Source organism: Eupeodes corollae, chromosome 1 (genome assembly GCF_945859685.1).
Source record: "Eupeodes corollae chromosome 1, idEupCoro1.1, whole genome shotgun sequence".
Taxonomy (NCBI): domain Eukaryota; kingdom Metazoa; phylum Arthropoda; class Insecta; order Diptera; family Syrphidae; genus Eupeodes; species Eupeodes corollae.
In genome coordinates, this window is record NC_079147.1 from 159,374,352 (window position 1) to 159,394,279 (window position 19,928).

General features: G+C 36.9%; 1 protein-coding gene across 3 annotated transcripts in view; it reads left to right on the forward strand.

The window, feature by feature from the left end:
• Positions 1-7,812, forward strand: part of LOC129938991 (uncharacterized) — a 31,182-nt gene extending 23,370 nt beyond the window's left edge. For all 3 annotated transcript variants that reach the window (XM_056046838.1, XM_056046837.1, XM_056046839.1), the window contains exon 3: positions 6,814-7,812. In XM_056046838.1, the coding sequence (XP_055902813.1) occupies positions 6,814-7,747 (934 nt within the window). In that variant the 3' untranslated portion in view covers positions 7,748-7,812. The remainder of the gene's footprint in view (positions 1-6,813) is intronic.
• The last annotated feature ends 12,116 nt before the right edge of the window (positions 7,813-19,928 follow it).

The following is a 19,928-nucleotide window of genomic DNA, read 5'->3' on the forward strand; positions in this document are numbered from 1 at the left end:
TTTAGCAATTTACTAACAGACTTCAAAATTTTAAACCTTTCTTTTCATTTTCTAACTAGTCAATTTTTAATTCAATTTTACTAAAAACTGGCATCCGAACATGGCTTAATAGTAACAGTTCGTGAAAACAAACTAAGCAAAAAGCTTAAACAGACCTATTAATTGGAATTCCCAGCTGTAAACTGGACCATTTTATCGACTGTTTTTATGATATTAATTGCGCCGATATCATTTGGATTTAGCAAATTGCTTAAAGTTTAAGTAGAAATTCCGTGATTTTAAATTCAGCAAACTGTTAAGAGATACTAAGATTTTTTCCTTTATCGGTTTAAATTTTGGGCCAATGCTCAATGTTCTTAAATTTACTAATAAGCACAACGAAAACAAACATGTATAATTTTGGAGTCGCTTAGTAAACTGCTAAATATTTAGAAAATTTGTACTTAGTAAAACGTTAAGCCCTTAAAAAATGGTTGTTCAAAAGAAAACAAACTACTCAATCAAATGGTTGGAGAAAAATGATCGCAGTCCTTTTTGGGCCAAATGATTTAAGATTGCAAAATTTGAAGTCAGTCTTAACAGAATTAAATGAATGCAATCTTTACATTGAAATCATAAATAAAAAAAGAGGCTGGGATGCGACCCACATTGATAACTTCCCATTCCGTCTGTCAATTTTGTCTTACTTAAAAATTTTGTAGGTTTTCGTGTTGGGTTAAAAAAGTTGTCAGTTGAATTATTCTTAATAATTTGAAAATAATCAACAATATTTTACATATAAAGAAATGGCCTAGTTTGAAAATTTAGTTTTGTTAAATAGAATTTTAGTAGAAAAAAAAATTTACCAATTTTAGTAGCATTTGATTTAGAATTTATTTTTTTATGAAAAAACAGTCTCTCGGATTTTTATAAAAAAAAACTACTGAATATCGAAAACAAGTTTGAAGACAATATTTTTAATTTTTGAAAAGCTATTTGAGTCTTAAGTAAATTTTTACCAGGTTTTAGTATTTTTTTGTTAGATTTTTATGTTTTGTAAGAAACATGTCTATTAGATTTTTCCCAAAATTTTACTGAATGTTGACAACAATATTTTTTGAAATATAAAAGTAAATTAAAGCCAATATCTCAAAGATTTGAGGAAATATTTTGTTCGTAAATCAATTTTAACCAACTTTTATAAATTCTTTTGTTTAGATTTTTATTTTTTGTAAAAAAAACTGTTAATTTGATTTTTCTCAAAATTGTTCTGAATGTTGAAAACAGTATTTCTTATAAGTAAAAATTAGTTGGAAGCCATAATCTCAAATTTTTAAAAAATTATTTGAGTCGAAATTCAATTTGTACCAACTTTGAGTATTTTTTTTTTAAGTTTTTATTTTTTATAAAAAAAACTGTCAATTCGATTTTTCTAAAAATTTAACTAGATATTAAAAACGTTATTTTTCGTTGCACAAAATTGTTTTGGAGATACAATCATTTTGTATTCGTAAAATTTTCGAGGTGAAAATTTTGTTTTCACTTTTTTGGATTTATAAAAAAACAGTTGATTGGATTTTTTTCAAAAAATATATTTGTTTGGTATCACGTTACAATATATTATATAAAATGTAATTCAAGTGTAAAGCGTTTTTGGTTCATGAAACATTTCGGGTAAACCACAATTTTCACCCTTTTTCAAACTGTTATGGTAAAAAAAACACCAACGCAATTTTCTTTTGAGCCCTTTCTGCATCTTTCTGTCTTATTAACTGTATAACAAAATTTATTTGAAGTCGATATCTCTTCTGGTTCTTGTGCTATGGACGACGAAAAAAACGTCGCGAACGTACGGACGTATAGACATCTTTCTAAAAATCTTTTATTTCGACTCTATAGACCTTGAAACGTCAAGAAATGTCAAAATGTTCAATTTGACAAATCGGACCCATTACAAAAACTTCCTATGGGAAGTTAAAAAACAAAACCCAATGAAAACTAAATGTAAAAATGTTAGAACCTTACATATCACTAGTTCCAAAGAAAATAATAATAAATATTTGGAAGTGTTTCTATTATTTTGGCCATAGCTGTTTGCACATTCATCTTCTCATTATAAGTAATATAATGCTTAACTAATACCATTCTATACTAAATTAAATTACGTCATATCAATGTATTTGAATAATCTATACTCATTTATTATTTATATTCTTTTTTAGATAAAAAAATACTTTATATTCAATGAGAAAATAAAAATATTCCTAAGGAATGATTAAAAAATTATGCATTATCAATCATGAATGAATTCTGATAACCTATTGACATTTAAAAACAAAAAATCATATGAAAGAGAAGGTGACTTTAATGAAAGCTAAGGTAACAAGTAAAGCTAAATTATTTGAAAATAAATTATCTTAAAAAACAATTTTATATAATCATCTTCTACATGTTAAGTGATCAACAACAAGATGAACTAATAATTATCCATATTTCAGTACAAATACACTTCATCTAGTCATAGGATTTATTAATAAAGTAAACAGTGCATTACGAAAATATGTCGTGAAATCTATCCATCTTATTAGATAATCTAGTACTAATAAATAAAATAATAATAAACGATGTTTTTTAAAACATTTTTCTATCATTATGATGACGATATTGATACTTCCAATTATTTAAATTAATCACAAAACAATAACAAAGAATATTTAATTATCTTGAAACTAATTTGATAAATTTACAACAAATATTTACTTTTAACTATTTGAAATCCCGCTTAGAAATGACAACTGACTAGCTGAACCGACAAAAATTTAAGGTAACGGGTGTTTTTTTTCGACGTGTGGTTTTTAAACTATCAATACTCCGAAAAGAGGAGTTTGTTTCTTTGATACATGTCACTAGATTTATTTTCTGTTTGGTTTAAAATTTCATAATAAATATAACAAAATTCTCTTGAATAACGTTTGGAAATCGTGCACATTTATTAATAAAATAATGTCTAGGTTTGTGTGTTGGGCCTCACCCAACAAACTTCTCCATCTAGCTTGTTCCCTTCCGCGGTCTTCCTCTACTGCGCTGTCCTGTGGGTGTGGATTCGAAGACTTTTCGGGCCGGAGCATTGGTTTCCATGCGCTCTACGTGACCCAGCCATCTTAGTCGTTGGAATTTTACCCTTCTGGCTAAGTCTACGTCGCTGTACAGCCCGTCCAGCTCGTCGTTCCATCTTCTCCTCCACTCCCCTTCGATGCATACGGGACCGTACATCACACGAAGAACTTTTCTCTCGAACCGACCGAAGGTGCTTTCATCCGCTTTTGTCATGGTCCATGCTTCTGCACCGTATAGCAGGACGGGGATGATAAGGGTCTTATATAGCAACACTTTGGTCCCTCGAGAGAGGACTTTACCACTCAATTGCTTTCTTAGTCCAAAGAAACAGCGGTTAGCAAGAGTTATTCTGCGTTTGATCTCAGCGCTGGTGTTGTTTTCTGCGTTTACAGTGGAGCCTAGATAGACGAAGTCGTGAATTCTCCATAGTTATCAGAGTTTTGCAGTAATGCCAAAACTAGACATGGCTCTATACAGCTAGTCCCTGTAGATACTGTCATATGCGGCCTTGAAATTGATGAAAAGGTGGTGGGTGTCGATTTGGTGTTCTTGAGTTTTTCCAGGATCTGCCGTAATGTGAATATTTGATCAACTGTGGACTTTCCTGGTCTAGAACCACACTGACAAGGACCTATCAGGTTGTTGACGATGGGCTTTAGACGTTCATATATTACGACAGAGAAGATTTTATAGGCGATGTGAAGTAGACTGATTCCTCTTTAGTTGGTGCCCGATCCTTTTTTCAGGATCGGGCAAACAAAACTGAGGTTCCATTCATCGGGCATGCTTTCTGCCCACCAACTTATCTCCGGCTGCTTTAAAGAGCTCAGCATTCAAGCCATCCGCTCCAGTGGCTTTGTTAGACATCAGCTTAGATATGGCAATCTTTACTTCGTCTAAGTCGGGAGGTCAGAATTGTTGGCTCTCGTCGTCTATGTTGAATGGATCATCCTGCCAGCGGAATTCGGTTCGTCGTCGTTTCCACTTTTGTCTTTGCAGCCTTCGGTTCTAGGTTTATGTACCTATGAATTTTGTTTCAATTGTTCATAAAACTTTCGAACTTCATTCCTGCTTTTAAACCTCTCAACTTCTTCGACCGCACGCTTCTCACGCCCTCTCTTTTTCCTTCTTAGAAGTCAGTGTTCCTCTCGCCTCGTCCTTTTATGCAGCGCCGCTTTCCATGCCAGTTGTTTGGCTGCATTTGCCTGCCGACATTCCTCATCAAACCTTGTTGGTGGTTTCTTGAAACCCAGCACATTGTGTTGGCGGCAGAGAACTTCGAGAGAGTTTACTTATAACTCGGTTGGAAAAGGATTTGGCCATCTCTTGCAATTGTAGCCGTTCGACGTTGTACCTTCTCCAAGCACCACCCTGTTTTGCTTTGGGCCTGGAAACACGGAGTGCAACTTGGCTACAACGAGGTAGTGGTCCGAGTCGATGTAAGCTCCTTGGAAAGTTTATGCGTCGATCGCAATATGGTCAATCTGGTTGACGGTACATTGATCTGGGGAACTCCAAGTTCTTTTGTGGATGTTGAGGTGTGAAAAACGCGTACTGGCTACCATGACGTTTCGCCCCGCAGAAAAATCTATGAGCCTGAATCCGTTGTCAGAAGTGTTTGTTGTGCAGGCTGTTCTTCCCGATTATTCCACCAAAGATGTTTTTTCTTCCTAGTTTGGCATTAAAATTTCCCAGGACAATTTAATATCTTAGCTGGGACAGTGCTTCTATGTTTTGTCTAAGAGCTCGAAGAACATATCTTAGTCTGGCTCCAATGACAAAGCCGCATCCAAATAAGCGCTGTTGGTTTTCGTGGTAGCAGTCACCATAATAAATGTCGCTGTTTTTCATCCTCTTTTTGCCCGGCTCATCCCATCGTATTTTCTGGATGGCAGTGATATCTGCTTTATAGCAGTCTGGAGCCTCCGCTAATTCGTCGGCCGCACGTGGTCTATTAAGAGCCTAACATTCCACGTGCATTTCCGAAGTTCGTTGTCCTTAATTCGTTTGCGTAGGTTATTAACAGTAAATCCGTCCGTATCCGAGGCTTGTTGTTGCTTCGGGACTATGATGTTTTTACGTGGCCAACCTGGAGGGCCAGATCCTTAGTATAAATTCAAGGACAGGGAACTGGATAAACTGCTTCTTATAGGCCTGGGCTCCGAATAAGTCGTAGAAGCCCTATAAGGTGTTCACTAAGTAGCTCAACCTTACTGGAACTCTTAACGCCATCTCGTTTGCTGCCCCCAATAACTTTCTACTGGGGCTGGAACCCAATCTTCAGTTGAGGTACTAGGCACCACGGGGAGGTTAGAGTGGAAGTTAATATATAGAGGTGGGTTTTGAGAAAAAACTGTGGACGCTTGTGTCCTCTTGATTGCTTATGTCTACCATTGAACATTCCTTGGATGTACTTTGTTCCAAATACTACTTACAATCTTTATTATAAAACTTATAATTAAACACAATAGTGAACAGATTTATTTCATTATAGATTCACTATTCATTTGTTAATATATTTTACGGTAATTTACAAAAATAGTATAAATAAGCTCAAATGAATGGAATGACATTATTACAAAATGATACAATTGAAATATAAGTACTGAAACCGTTTCCTTCCTTTAGTATCAGCAAAGTTTTGCAGTGAATATAAAACCTAAGATCTACGAGCAAAAACCTTGTAGATCTCGTTTCATTCACCTTAGTCTTAGAAAACCGGAAGAAAATTGTTATAGTCTTCACTGACTTCAGCAAAGCATTTGACAAAATTTTTCATAATCTTATAGTCTTCAAACTTTCCTCCTTAGGTTGTGATCCTCTTTTTCTGAAATGGATTACCTTAAAAATCGTGAATTTAATGTTCGATTTATATCAGCTCTTTCTAATCCTATTCTAACCACTTCTGGTGTTCCCCAAGGTAGTCATTTAGGCCCTCTTATCTTTATTTTTACAATTACTGCCAACATTGTCAAATATCCCTTTACCTTTCAAATTCATTGCATCTTATGTGACTCGGTCGCTTTACATGAATGTTGTCCGAATATTTGCGCCTCAGCTTGTACTCCATATCAAGAGCAAGCATATATATATCAAGAATCGAAGGCATCCAATGAATATTTCTACGTTTTGCACTTCAATACCTTCCGTAGCAAAATCCTTTGATTTTGCCCTCCTTATCGTTAAACCTCAACTCATTTTGGGAATATAGAGAAATTGCTGACAAATAGCTTCTTTTAATACTAACACCCCAACCTGAGAAATCCTCGCCTCTTCTATTTACCAATTCACCCCACCTCCTATGGCCTTATAGAACCTTTGACCCGTATGCTTTAATTGGTTACTTCATTACAAAGTATGAACCATGGAAAGCAATACCATCCTTGGAACGGTTTGGTGCATGGCAATTTATTTTACATGTCGAATGGTATCTTGGTCATAACTTAAGTAATGTTGATGCATTTAGAGTTCGGGGAAGAGTCATGTGAACACGGTCTTCATCTTAGCCTCTCACAATCAAACAATGTTAAATCGCATGATCTTTGTGGCTAATTGATCTCGCTTAAACTTAAAATATTAAATTGTTTTTTTGTTTTTCTTTATTTAATGCGGTTCAGTAAACAAAAATTAACTAGTACCTTAATTTTTAAATTAATTTAAAATAATTATATTATACTTCTAATAAGAACTAATATTTAATTTTTTGTTTATTTTCAGTGGTCAAAAATACATGAGAAAATACCACTTTGTGATATTCTCTGGCATGCTCAGCGGACTTGTAGCTGTCTTAGCTATACCATCAATCTTGAATGTCCTCATCTGTACACGTCAATCTTCGACACCTGCGACCGCTTTTCGTCGTTATGTTCGAACCATATTCCATGTCTTATCATGGTATGATCATCCAGTCAAAAAAGGATCCAAGTTTTGGCAAAGTCTAAATATGGTGCGAAAAGCTCACCTTCGCTCTAGCAGAGCATGTGGTAAACTTAAAGTAGGTGGAATCACCCAAAAGGATATGGCCCTTACCCAATTTGGTTTTATTGGATTTATAACATTGGGTGCACCGAGAATAAAGCTCTACGATCCGGATTTTCTTGAAAGCACTTCACATATGTGGCGAGTCCTTGGATATTTGTTGGGAATCAAAGATGAATATAATATTTGTGGTGAGAATTGGGAAATCACTAGGCAGCGTCTTGAAATTGCAATGGAAAAAGTCTATCGACCCGCTCTAGATAATGTCTCGACGGATTTCTATAAAATGACCGAAGCACTTTTAGTCGGCTTAAAACCAGTTAATATGATGCTCACTCCGGGATCATTTATATTCTTCACAAAAAGATTGGCTTATTGTAAGGGTTATGAGTATTACGACGAAGATTACCCCAACGGAGTCAAGATTCCAAATCAAAAACAGTACTTCTCCGATCTCAGCTGGTGGGATCGGTTTCTTGTTAGCTATGGCTTGTTTTTAGTCACCTATTTGCACCAATATTCAATTATTAGATGGTATATGAATTTCAGGGTTTGGTTAATACAATTTTTAATGTACTATTTCCCGTTGGGAGCATTTTTCAAATATGGTATAAAGTGGTCTTACGTAAGAATCTTTTCGTCCTCCTCGGAAAATGAATATCATGAAGATTAGTATTAGAAAATGTGTCTTAAAAGAAAAAATTGTGAACCGAATTAAAGTGCCTTTTTCATATTGTTGGTCTTGTATTTTATTTCTTTTGATATATTAATGTATTTAATTTAGGTACTTTTGGAAAAACAATATTTTAGTATGAAAAACAGTTGAAATTTACAAAAAAATGCAATCCATATTTTTATAACTTGGTCCGACGATCTGGCTGTTTAAAATAGTTTGGAATTTATTTTTTTTTAATTAAAAGCGGATGTAATGACAAAACAAATATTAAAAAAGTAAAACCTATTTATCGTAATCCAAAATATTTTATTTTTCAAACAAAAATCTGTTAAACTTCTGTAAGTAAGTGATTTTTTTTTACTGCAGAGTTGTTGTGTATATGATGATTTTAAAAAACGTTTAACAATAAACAATGTTTTACACTGAAATTTTATTTTCAAAAACGGCTAATGTTTTGCATGATATTCAGTGAAGTTGTTAAGTAAAATACTTACTAGCAGGGGCAATTGGTAGTGTTTAATACCTATTTACTATATCAACAACATTGATACAGAAGTGAGTTTTAGTATATTCATCAACAAAATTTTAAAAGTTTTATTGAATTCCACATTTGTAGTTTATATAACAAGTATTAATATTTTGGTGACAATTATTACGTCGAGCATATGGCTTAATTAAATCGTATACGAACGAGCAACTGCTGCACAAGAAGTTTTACCAAACTTCGGAGGCATTAACAAGTTTAGTAAGACAACGGGTAGGTCCAAGTTTCGAAAGCTTCGAGCTTACTTACTTACTTAAGATGGCGCTACAGTCCGGGGAGGACCTGGTCCTCAACCAACATGGGTCTCCAGCCAGCTCGGTCCCTAGCTAGCTGTCTCCAGTTTGGCAAGACAAGTTGTTTGAGGTCCTCTCCCACCTGGGAGCGCCATCTGAGTCGCGGTCTTCCTCTACTGAGCCGTCCCTCGGGATTGGATTCGAAGACCTTCCGGGCTGAAGCGTTGATGTCCATTCGCTCTTCATGACCCAGCCATCTAAGCCGTTGGACTTTTATTCTGCTAACTAGGTCAGTGTCGCTGTACAACCCGTACAGTTCGTCGTTATATCTTCTCCTCCATTCTCCATCTATGCGTACGGGACTGAAAATCGGCCGAAGAATTTTTCTCTCGAAGCATCCTAAACGCTCTCATCTTTCTTTAACAGGGTCCAGGCCTCAGCGCCATAAATTAGAACCGAGATGATGAGTGTCTTATAGATGGTGATTTTACATGCTCGAGAGAGGACTTTACTTCTCAATTGCCTTCTAAGTCCAAAGAAGCAACAATTTGCAAGAGTTATTCTTTGTTTGATTTCAGCGCTGGTGTCGTTGTCTGTGATTATAGCGGTGTCTAGGTAGACAAAGTCCTCATCTACCTCAAAGTTATAGCTGTCCATGGTGACGTTTTGTCCAAGACGTCATTGTTCAGTATCGTTTTTGCCCTCATTGACCACTAAACCCATCTTCTTCGCTTTCGTCGCAATGCTCAAAAACGCTCCACTGACATCACGCTTTGATCTTCCAATTATGTCAATATCATCTGCGTATATGAGTAATTGAAAGCATCTTTGGAAGATTGTGCCTCTAGTGTTGACGGTTGAGTTTTGCATAATTTTTTCCAGAACGATGTTGAAGAAATCGCATGACAGTGCATCGCCTTGTCTAACACCTTTTTTGTCATCAAATGCATCGGTGAGATCTTTTCCGGCCTTGAAAGAGCAGCGTACATTCTCCATCGTCATTCTGCACGATGTTTCCCTAACCGTCTTTACAGGCTTCGGTTCGTGGCTGTACCCTTGGGAGGTTTTTTTACCTTTTGGTAAAATTTACAAACCTCATTCCTGTTGTGACATCCCTCTATCTCCTCGATTGCGAGCTTCTCATGCTCTCTTTTTTTCCATCTAAAAAGCCGATGTTTCTCTCTTCTGCTCGTCGAGCTCACGAACAGCTCTAGTCCTTTTGTGCAGCGCCGTTTTGTATGCCTGTTGTTTAGCTGCATGTGCTTGCCGGCATTCGTGGTCAAACCAGAGGTTTTGCTGTGGTGGCCGTGTGAAACCTAGCACTTCAGAGGCGGCATCTCTTATGGATGCAAGGCAATGTTGCCACTGGTTTTCAATGCTTAATGCAGGCAGCATAGGACTCCTTAAGAGGTTATAAGAGCCTCGATCTTGCAATCTGGTAGCAAGTTGATTGATCAGGAGATTTCCATGTCCCCTTGTGGATATTGAGATGTGTGAACTGCGTTCTGGCTACTATCGATCAGCCTGAATCCGTTGTCGGAGGTGGTGTCATGCAGGCTGTATCTCCCCATTGTGAAAGATATCTTCTCTTCCTAGCTTGGCGTTAAAATCTTCTAAGACAATTTTAATGTCATAGCCAGGGCACTGCTCATATGTCTTGTCCAAAAGCTCGAAGAATATGTTTTTGGTGTCTTCATCAAATGCATGCGCGCATATTAGGCTTATTTTGGCGAATTTAGCCTTAATGCGGATTGTCGTGATGCGCTCGCTCACACTGTTGAAACTCAAGACTTTTTGCTTGAGTCTAGTTCCAACAACAAATCCACACCCAAATAGACGCTGTCTTTGTTCTTAGTAGCAGTCGCCGTAGTATACATCGTTGTCTTTTAGTTTGCGTTTTCCCGGTCCATCCCATCGCACTTCTTGGATGGCGGTAATATCTGCCTTGAAGCTGTTTAGGGCTTCCGCTAATTGTTCGGCTGCACTGGTCTGTTAAGGGGCCTAACATTCCACGTACAAATCCGAAGTTCGTTGTCCTTATTTCGTTTGAGTGGGTTGCTAACATTGAGTCCGTCCGTATCCGAGGCTTGTTGGTGCTTCGCAACTAAAGGTATTGTTTACGTGGCCAGGAAGTCACCCCGACGGCACAAACCCTGGAGAGCCAGATCGTTAGTATAAATCAAAGGACGGGGAGCCGGATAAACCGCTCCTTACAGGCCTGGGCTCCGAATGTGTCGAAGAAGCCCTATAAGGTGTTCACTAAGTAGTTCAACCTTACTGGAACTGTAGACGCCACCGTTGATTCCAGTTCGGGAATTCGTCCGCTGCCGTCGGGATGTGGAAAAGCGCCTTAGTGGAAACACCTCTCCTCCTCTCTTTGAACTGGGGTTAGAACCCAATCTCCAGTTGAGGTACTAGGCACCCGATGTTCACATAGCTTGCAACTTCCAAATCAGTCAGTTCCATGGCATTCTCACAATTTGGGCATCGCTAAGACCACATTATTTATTTATTTATTCATTAAGCAGATTAATATAATATAAATAACAAATAAAATATAAGCTTACAGACTTCAGAAACAAGGTTTTAACTTTAGTATAGCAAATAAAATATAAATAAATAGAGGGTGTCCCAAAATTAACGCATGATTTGAATTTGCCGCCATTTGTGCAGTGAAGTGTTGGCAACCCTGAAAAAAAGCAATTTGACAGCTAACAGTATAGGGTTACACGATAGAACAACGTGTCTTCATTATTAAAGAATATTTCAAAAATAGTGAAAGCTTGGCGGCTGCAGTTCGAAAATTTCATAGAAAATATGGTCGGAATAGTGTTTTAACTTCGTCAACTGTGAAGAGATTAATTGAAAAATTCGTGGAGACTGGATCCGTTGGAGACGCCAAACACACTGGTCGTCCAAAAACGAGCCGTTCAAATGTGAATGTCGAAGCAGTGCGTGAGAGTGTTGCTGACAATCTAGGAACCTCAATTCGACGTCGTGGACAAAAATTGCAAATTTCAAGAACCTCTCTACAGCGTATACTCACCAAAGATCTGTGTCTTCATGCTTACAAAATTCAATTAACACAACAATTGAAGCCTAATGACCATGGACAGAGAAGAGAGTACGTTGAATGGATTATTGAACATCAACAAATGGACCCTGATTTTTCGAGCAAAATCATCCTAAGCGATGAAGCACATTTTCTTCTTGATGGCTTTGTCAATCGCCAGAATTGCCGCATTTGGGGTTCGGAAAACCCACATGTGATTGTCGAAAAACAAATGCATCCACAACGCGTGACTGTATGGTGTGGATTTTGGGCTGGAGGCATAATTGGACCATATTTTTTTGAAAATGATGCTGGTCAAGCAGTGACTGTTACTGGTGCTCGATATCGCGACATGATTACACAGTTCTTTTTGCCAAAATTGGATGATATTGATGTGTCCAATATGTGGTTTCAACAAGACGGTGCCACATGTCATAAAGCCCGTGAAACAATTCAATTACTGCATGAGACATTTCCAGGTCGTGTCCTCTCTCGTTTTGGTGATCAAAATTGGCCTCCTAGATCGTGTGATTTAACACCATTAGACTTCTTTTTATGGGATTATTTGAAATCACAAGTCTATGTCAAGAAGCCCACAACCACCCGTGCATTAAAGGTGGAGATTCAATGCTGCATCAACGAAATTCAGCCACATATGTATATGCAGAATGGTCATGGAAAATTTCAACAAAAGAGTGCGCATGTGCATGCAAAGCCGTGGAGGCCATTTGTCCGATTTGTTATTCCATACATAACCCTATCCTATGTACTTTACGAGTCAATAAAAATATAACTATCAAAAGACTAAAAACGACGTTTTCTATTTAATTCAAATCTTGCGTTAATTTTGGGACACCCTTTATATCTAATTATGTAAGGCTAAGGCTTAAAATACCAGTCTAGGAGTTAAGTAATAAATATCATAAATATTTTTTAAAAGATTCTCGACTTTGGTAGGAAAAGAAGTCAACATTATTACAAATGATATTAGATTCTCTAATGCATCGAGTTAGAGGCTCATTGAAACCATAGTTTACTCTATGATGGATTCATGAAATAGAGTGCAAGATCGCGTTTGTCTAAACGGAGCATAAATATCGACTAAGGACAAATGTAAAGGGCAGTTTATATGAGAAGTAATAATATCACGAATGAAGACTACTGAAAAATACCGACGACGAATATCAAGTGGTGTTAGACCAAGGAGTTTACATCTGGTTTCATAAGGAGGCTCAGGCATTTCAATGTTCCAATTAAGTCGGTGAACTACAATTCGCGAAAATTTTTTCTGAATCCTTTCAATCCTTAAAGAGTGAATTTTATAAAAAGGATTCAAAATTACTGAGCAGTATTCTAAGATGGATCTCACATAAGCATAAAATAATGACCGAAGGTCTTTCTTTTCTCTAAGCTTAGTAAGTTGTGTTTTATTTATTTCGTATTCAAAACAAAGTGTACGAAGACTGCGAGAGGAAGTTAAAGATTGGCATTTAGAAAAGCAGATAACCGCTCAAGGTAACTTTGAAGTAACAGACAATCGTCCAACGATTTGATACAGAGGAACATTTTGATATCATCCGCAAACATTAGGCAGAGTGAATTGTTGATAGCGGTTGGTATGTCATTGATTAATATCAGGAATAGAAGGTGTCCCAAGTGGCTTCCTTGAGGAACACCAGAGGTTGCATAAATCATTAACGCGGACAAACTGTGTTCTACCTATGAGAAATTGTTGCACCTATCGAAAGCCTTTGAAAAGTCCGTAAAGACTAAATCAGTTTGAAAACAATTTTCGAGATTTCTAGTGATTTGGTTACAAAAAATAGCTAGTGGATCTTCCAAGCTGAGATGGCACAATCGTTTCTTTAAGAATAAAGGTTAGTTTTTTATAAACTATTTTCTCGACAATTCTGGGAATCGTAGACAATTTACTTATAGGACGGTAATTAGAAACATCCTTTTCAGAGCCAGATTTATGGATAGGAATAATATAGGAAATTTTCCAAACGTCAAGAAAAAGGCTTTTTGAGAAAACATTGAACAGTTGAGTTAATAGCCCTGAAAGAGCAAGAGCACAATTCTTCAATACAATTGGTGGAATGCCATCAGGTCCTGGTTGACTATCATTATTGATATCGCTTAGAGCTGGCTCAACATCTTTGCAGCTTAAGTTTAAGCTGCCTATATTGATGGAATTATCACTCATAACTGATGAATAATTTTGAGGAGCATAAGGGGAGTAAACTGATTGAAAAAAAATGTGCAAAGAGGTTGCATATAATATTTATGTTGCAGTTTGGTATCCCGTTAGAGAACTTTTTGTTATTGATGTACGGCCAAAAATGTTTACTATTCTGTTTCAAGCAAGATTCAGTACGACACAGATAATCCTTGTATAAAAATGAATGTACAAAATCGAATTCTTTTTAAGACCTAGATAGTTACTCCGAAGTGCAATATCATTGACGGAATTTCGATATAATTTATACGATTTATTTTGTTGGTTATTTAAGTTTGATAACACTTTTTCCATCAATACGGCCTTGAATTATTAAAGGCAACAACTTTAGGTACAAACAAGTTTATTGTTTCTTAAATTGTCCCCAGCAATAAGTTATATCCGCGTGCTCATAATTATGAACGATATATGTAGTTTCAAGAAACCGAATTTAGTTGATGCATGATTTTTTGGAATCACATTTAACTACTCTTCCCATTACACGTTTAAAATAGTCATAGAAACTAAGTTTAACACTTAAGGCTAGGTGGTTATTTTTAAAAAAAGGATAGTTACAATTTGTGACATCAGCAACAATTTCACTATCGATAAATATGAGATCAAGTATACGATTTAAATTAATTATTTTTAAAATTATTTATTTGAGTATACATAATTTCGTTCTGAAAAAGAATCTGATACCTCGTATTCACATTCATTACTAATATTAAATGCAAGTAGACATAATTCATCAGGATCCCATACCCACTTTATGTTACCCAGGTTGAAATGGCTTATTTTGCATGGATCTTGGTTTAATCGTTTTTCGATTAAGCAAGTTGTCAAATCCTTATTTGAAAACCCTTTATTATTTTACAAAAATTATTTTAGGTCGTTTGCAACTGGATACATTTTTCGAAGTTTAATCATAATATGAGCCGTTAAACAACTTCAAAGCAATCCTAAAAGTATGCAGCTCCTTCCATTATACATATATGAGCATAAATACATTTTTTTCTCTAACAGACAATGGGCAGACGACCGACATAAGCGACTTGAAAGTAAGCCAAGTTTCTAAAGGTTGATTTTTAATCTTTAACTTTTTGGCAACACTGGTTTAAACAGCTGAAGCATGTTTTGTGTTTTGTTTCACTGTCAAGCATTTTGAGTTTATTCTATAATTTAACCATGAATCGTCTTATAAACGAACAACGCTAGGAAATTATTGAATTTTATTATAAAAATGCGTGCTCTGTTAATAAAGTTCATCGGCCGCTTCTTCCATTTTATGATCAGTTTAATCGACCCTCATTTTTGGCCCAATGGGTACGTTTATGAGCAGAATTGTCGATTTTCTAGTGAATATCAGCCAGAAGCATTGCAAGAGCTACCAATGCATCCAAAAAAAGTTACAGTTTTGAACCGTTTATGGGCTGGTGGCATCAAATTCACTTGAAAAGTAAGGGAGATATTTCTTGACTAACTTTCCAGTCAACTTTCCAAGAAAGTTGCCTTAATTGAAAGGCAAGTTTTTGACAGCTGACCAATCAAATGATAGAAACTTGCCTTAAGTCCCTAATGTCGTCTGAACCTGCCCAATAGTGTTTTGATTTTTACACTGCTAATTTTACAAACCGCACAAACAATCTGTACAAACCCCAATTTCCGCAGTTATTTTGTATCGTGAATGGTCGGACTTAGTCTCTTCTTCGCTTAATTTTTTTTTTATTTCAGAAACATCAGTCGCTTTTTTCGAAAAATTATTAGAAAAAACTTTAATTTTGTTATAATTATCTGCAAACGTGGTGATCGGATTCAAACAATTCGTAATTAATCTTTCTAATGAATAAACTTATACCTTGATCAGAATGTAAAATAATTTAAAACCAAAGCTGCACAGTTGAAATGAGTAAGCTCATTGTGTTAAAGTTTGAACGTTAACATTTTGTGTAACATCATTTAAATGACCAACATGCGAATTGTTGCAAGCATCGATTCTTTTGAGTTAATTTTTGACCACTTTTTGACACATGTTGGGCGGTATCTCAGCCATAACTTGACGAACGTTGGTGCTCAAGATTTAAAGGTTTTTCTGCATAAACACGGGCTTTCGCGTAGCCCCACAAAAATGATCAAATCGGTGTCCAATCGCATAATCTTGGTGGCCAGTTGATATCGCCACAACGAGAAATTACGCCGCCAGCAAATGTCTCTTGCAATGAAGCAATATTGGCTAGAGTTGTGTTGAATGTGACACCGTCTTGTTGAAACCAAATATTCTCAAAGTCATATTCTTCAATAGCAGGCAAAAAAAGGCGGTTATCATATGATCATAACGCTCCGATATGACGGTGATAGTCGTTCCATCGTCGTTTTCGAAAAAGTAAGGTCTTATCGCACCTTCGGACTAAAGAACACACCAAACAGTGACTTTTTGTGGATGTAATGGTAATTACTTGAGGATTTTTAGAACCTCAAATACGACAGTTTTGTTTATTAACATATTAACATATTGATCAAGTGAGGAATACTGAAATTGAATTTCCTTGCCAAAGGTGCTTCGATGCATTGTGTAGCATGTCCGGAAACGCGAGCTTGTGATGAGCACGTAGGATGAAAATTCTTTGTTCTAGTGACGCTAAATGAACGTTTGGTAATGCTACGGTAACAGATATGGTGGAAAACACACGGAGAGCAACACAAGAAAAAAATCGTCTCTAAGTTCTGCTTCAAAATTGGCTCCATAAATGGGTTTCATATGGATTATTTCTTCTTTCAACTCTTGGGAAACATGCGAGTTATACTTTTGGTAACCTTGTAAAGGAGTTTTTAATTCCAATTTCGTTCATAGTTAAAAACTGCCATAAAAATGAAAATGTAGCATCCAAATTTTTCATCGTATCGTCCTGACGAGAAATTCCAGATATAATTGAATCAACTATGACGTAAAAGTTGTTTTCCTTAAAATTTTATTTCTTCGTCTGTTTCCATTTGCTCTCCGACTCCTCGATTTTCTCCAAAATGTCTCTTTAATTGCCTTTTTCGGTTCGATGGAAACGATTCTGGAACATCACCTACTGCTTTGCATTCCGATCAAATTTGATCTAATCCGTTCCGAATAATCGGATGGGAGATCAAGTTGTCGAGATTTCGAATTTCAACATCAATAGTCGTGTTTTTGGCTTAAAGAAAGAAAACACAAAGAACTTTGCACCAAATCGAAGACATTAGAACGCATTCATTCCATTTACATCTCTTAGAGCTTCAGCAGTTAAATTATTGTCACTTAAGGCTTCTTATGATATTCTAAGGTTTTTTAGATGATTTGCAAATGGTTTCACTGCCTCAATTCTTGTTGACCATCTTGTATCTGAAATTTTGTGAAGGGATTTGGCAATTTTTTTTTAAGAATTTCCCAACGTTGGGCACTGCTGCTAAATAAGTTGGATCGCTTTTGAACAACACCAACAGTACAACTTTTCGCTATATACACACTTTGAAGTTTGATATCCTTCATATCTTTAGTAAACAACTTATTCAATATAATAATTAATTAGTATTACGGAAACCACAATTGGAAAACGTTTGTGTGAGATTTCCGGTCAATCGGTGTTTTATTTTAAGTTTCCGGGCCCCTTTTTTGACACTTCAAATTTTCAAAATAAAATAAATGTACGTTAAATTAAATAAGAAAAGCGAAAAACTTTTTTATAACTTTCTTTCAATACTTCAGAGTTGCCCAATTTTTCATTAAATATTATCGAGAGTAAGCCAATAATAATCGGGGGCCAAGATCGGCAAGATTGTGGCTGATAGATTGGTAGACAACATGCAAACCAGGGCCCAATTGCGAAAGCATTAATGATTTTAAATTTTCGGGCCCCTAAAAATAAGTGGGAATAGTAGGTAGGTAGGTAGAAATGGCGATCTCAAGGCAACCTAGCCTGAGATCCAATAAGCGCAGTAGTGCGCGCGCCGTTTTGATACCAAAAACTCGTTTGACCTTTGATTGAAAGGGATAGATTGATAGAGAAGCTTCATAGCGATTATGTTAGAGCCATTTCGTCGCATTGAGAAAAATTATTAGGTCTCTAATCTTTGTCTCAGATAGCTTATCAAGTTCTTGAATGAAAGCTTTTCCAAAGCATTTCATTCTGGTGTTTGCCACAGCAGGACATTTGCAGAGGAAATGGATTATGGTTTCACTTTCTCTTTGGCCACTACAACTACGGCAAAAGGTGTTGTAAGAGATACCCAACTTCTCTTCATGAACTCCTATAGGCCAATGTCCGGTACAAACCGCAACAATCCTGGCTATGTCTTGCCTTGGACTGCATAGAAGATCGTTTGTACGGGTTTTGTTATAGGTGGGCCATATCTTCCTAGATATAATGCAGTTGGGTAAATTGCTCCACCTTCGGTTTGATTCAGTTTGGTAGATAGAAAAGATTTTACCCTTCATAGCACCAAGAGGAATGTTAACCATTTCCGCAAGTGAGCTATGAAGGGCCGATCCTTGCCTGGTTAATATTCAGGTTCGCAAGCTCATCGCGACATTGCTGGACCAATTAAGATGAGGATATGGCCTAGTTAATGGCTTTGACAGCTGCCTGACTGTCTGTAAAGATAGCCACATTTCGGTTTTGGTTTGGGTTTTGTTTAAGTATCTTACATGCCTCCCTTATTGCCAGCAGTTCAGCCTGAAAAACGCTAGCAAAGTCAGGAAGCCTAAAGGATTTGGCTACATTTAGGGACTCAGAAAAGATCCCAGAACCAACTCCGCACTCCATCTTTAAGCCGTCAGTAAAGATGATTGTATCGAAACCTATCGACACGATGTCATCCTCCCAATCATCCCTCGATGGGAAAATAACCTTAAAACCCTTACTATGGTTCAAAGTAGGAGCACAGTAGTCAGTGTCTACCGAGATAATATCTGAGGGAATCAATTTCGTAGTGTTGCTGTGATCATAAGGTTTTGACAACCAGCTATTTGATTCCTTCAGCCTAATAGCGCTGCAGGAAACTATGTATTTAATAAAAAGGTCGATGGGTAGAAGATCCAAAATAACGTTTAAGGCATCCGTTGGGCAAGTACGCATGGCCCCTGTGATGCCCACGCAAGCTGTTCTCTGAACCTTCTTTAGCTTATTAATATTATAGGCTTTTCTAAGAGCAGGCCACCACACAATCGAGCCATACGTACGTCCATAAAATCATCTTCGACTGAAGTCCCCACTTTTTGCCGAAAGTTTTGCTGCAGGGGTAGAAGGCAACACAGGCCTTCTTAACCCGTACTTCAATATTTAGTTTCCAGTTTAGTTTAGGGTCTAGTATAACTCCCAAATATTTTGCACTGGAAGACAATGATAGGATTTGACCGTTGAGTCCAGGTAGCATGAAGGGCGGTACTTTAGTTTTGGTGGTAAAGAGCAACAGTTCAGTTTTACTTTGGTTAACTCCTAATCCACAACTCGTGGCACAGTTGCTAACTTTCTTCAAAGCTGACTCCGTGATTTCACTAATCACAGAGGTGTACTTTACTGACACCAATAGAACCAAATCATCCGCATAGGCTACCGCCTTCACTCCACATCTCTCTAATTTAACGAGAATTGTATCCATGACCAGAAGCCATAGAAGAGGTGAAAGGACACCACTCTGGGGTGTTCCCCTACTCACGTGTTTTGCTGCGATTGTATTGCCTAGAGAGGCTCGAATCTTCCTACCACTGAGCATGGAAATAATCCATTCTCGAATGAAGTCTTCTACACCGAACTTAACGAGCGATTCTTCTATGGATTCTGTTAGGACGTTTTTAAAAGCACCTTCTATGTCTAGGAAGGTGGCAAGAGTAAATTCTATATAATGGATTGTTTGTTCTACAGTACGCACTACCTCATGGAGGGCAGTCTCCGCAGATTTGCCCTTAAGATAAGCATGCTGAGAGCTTTCGAGAGTTCGTCCAACTAGGATTTCTCTAATATGGTAATCAAGAATGCGCTCCAAGGTTTTAAGCACAAAAGATGTTAAGCTTATTGGTCTGAAATCCTTCGCGGATTCGTGACCTCGCCTACCCACTTTCGGGATAAAAACTACTTTGACCTGTCTCCACGACATGGGCACATGTT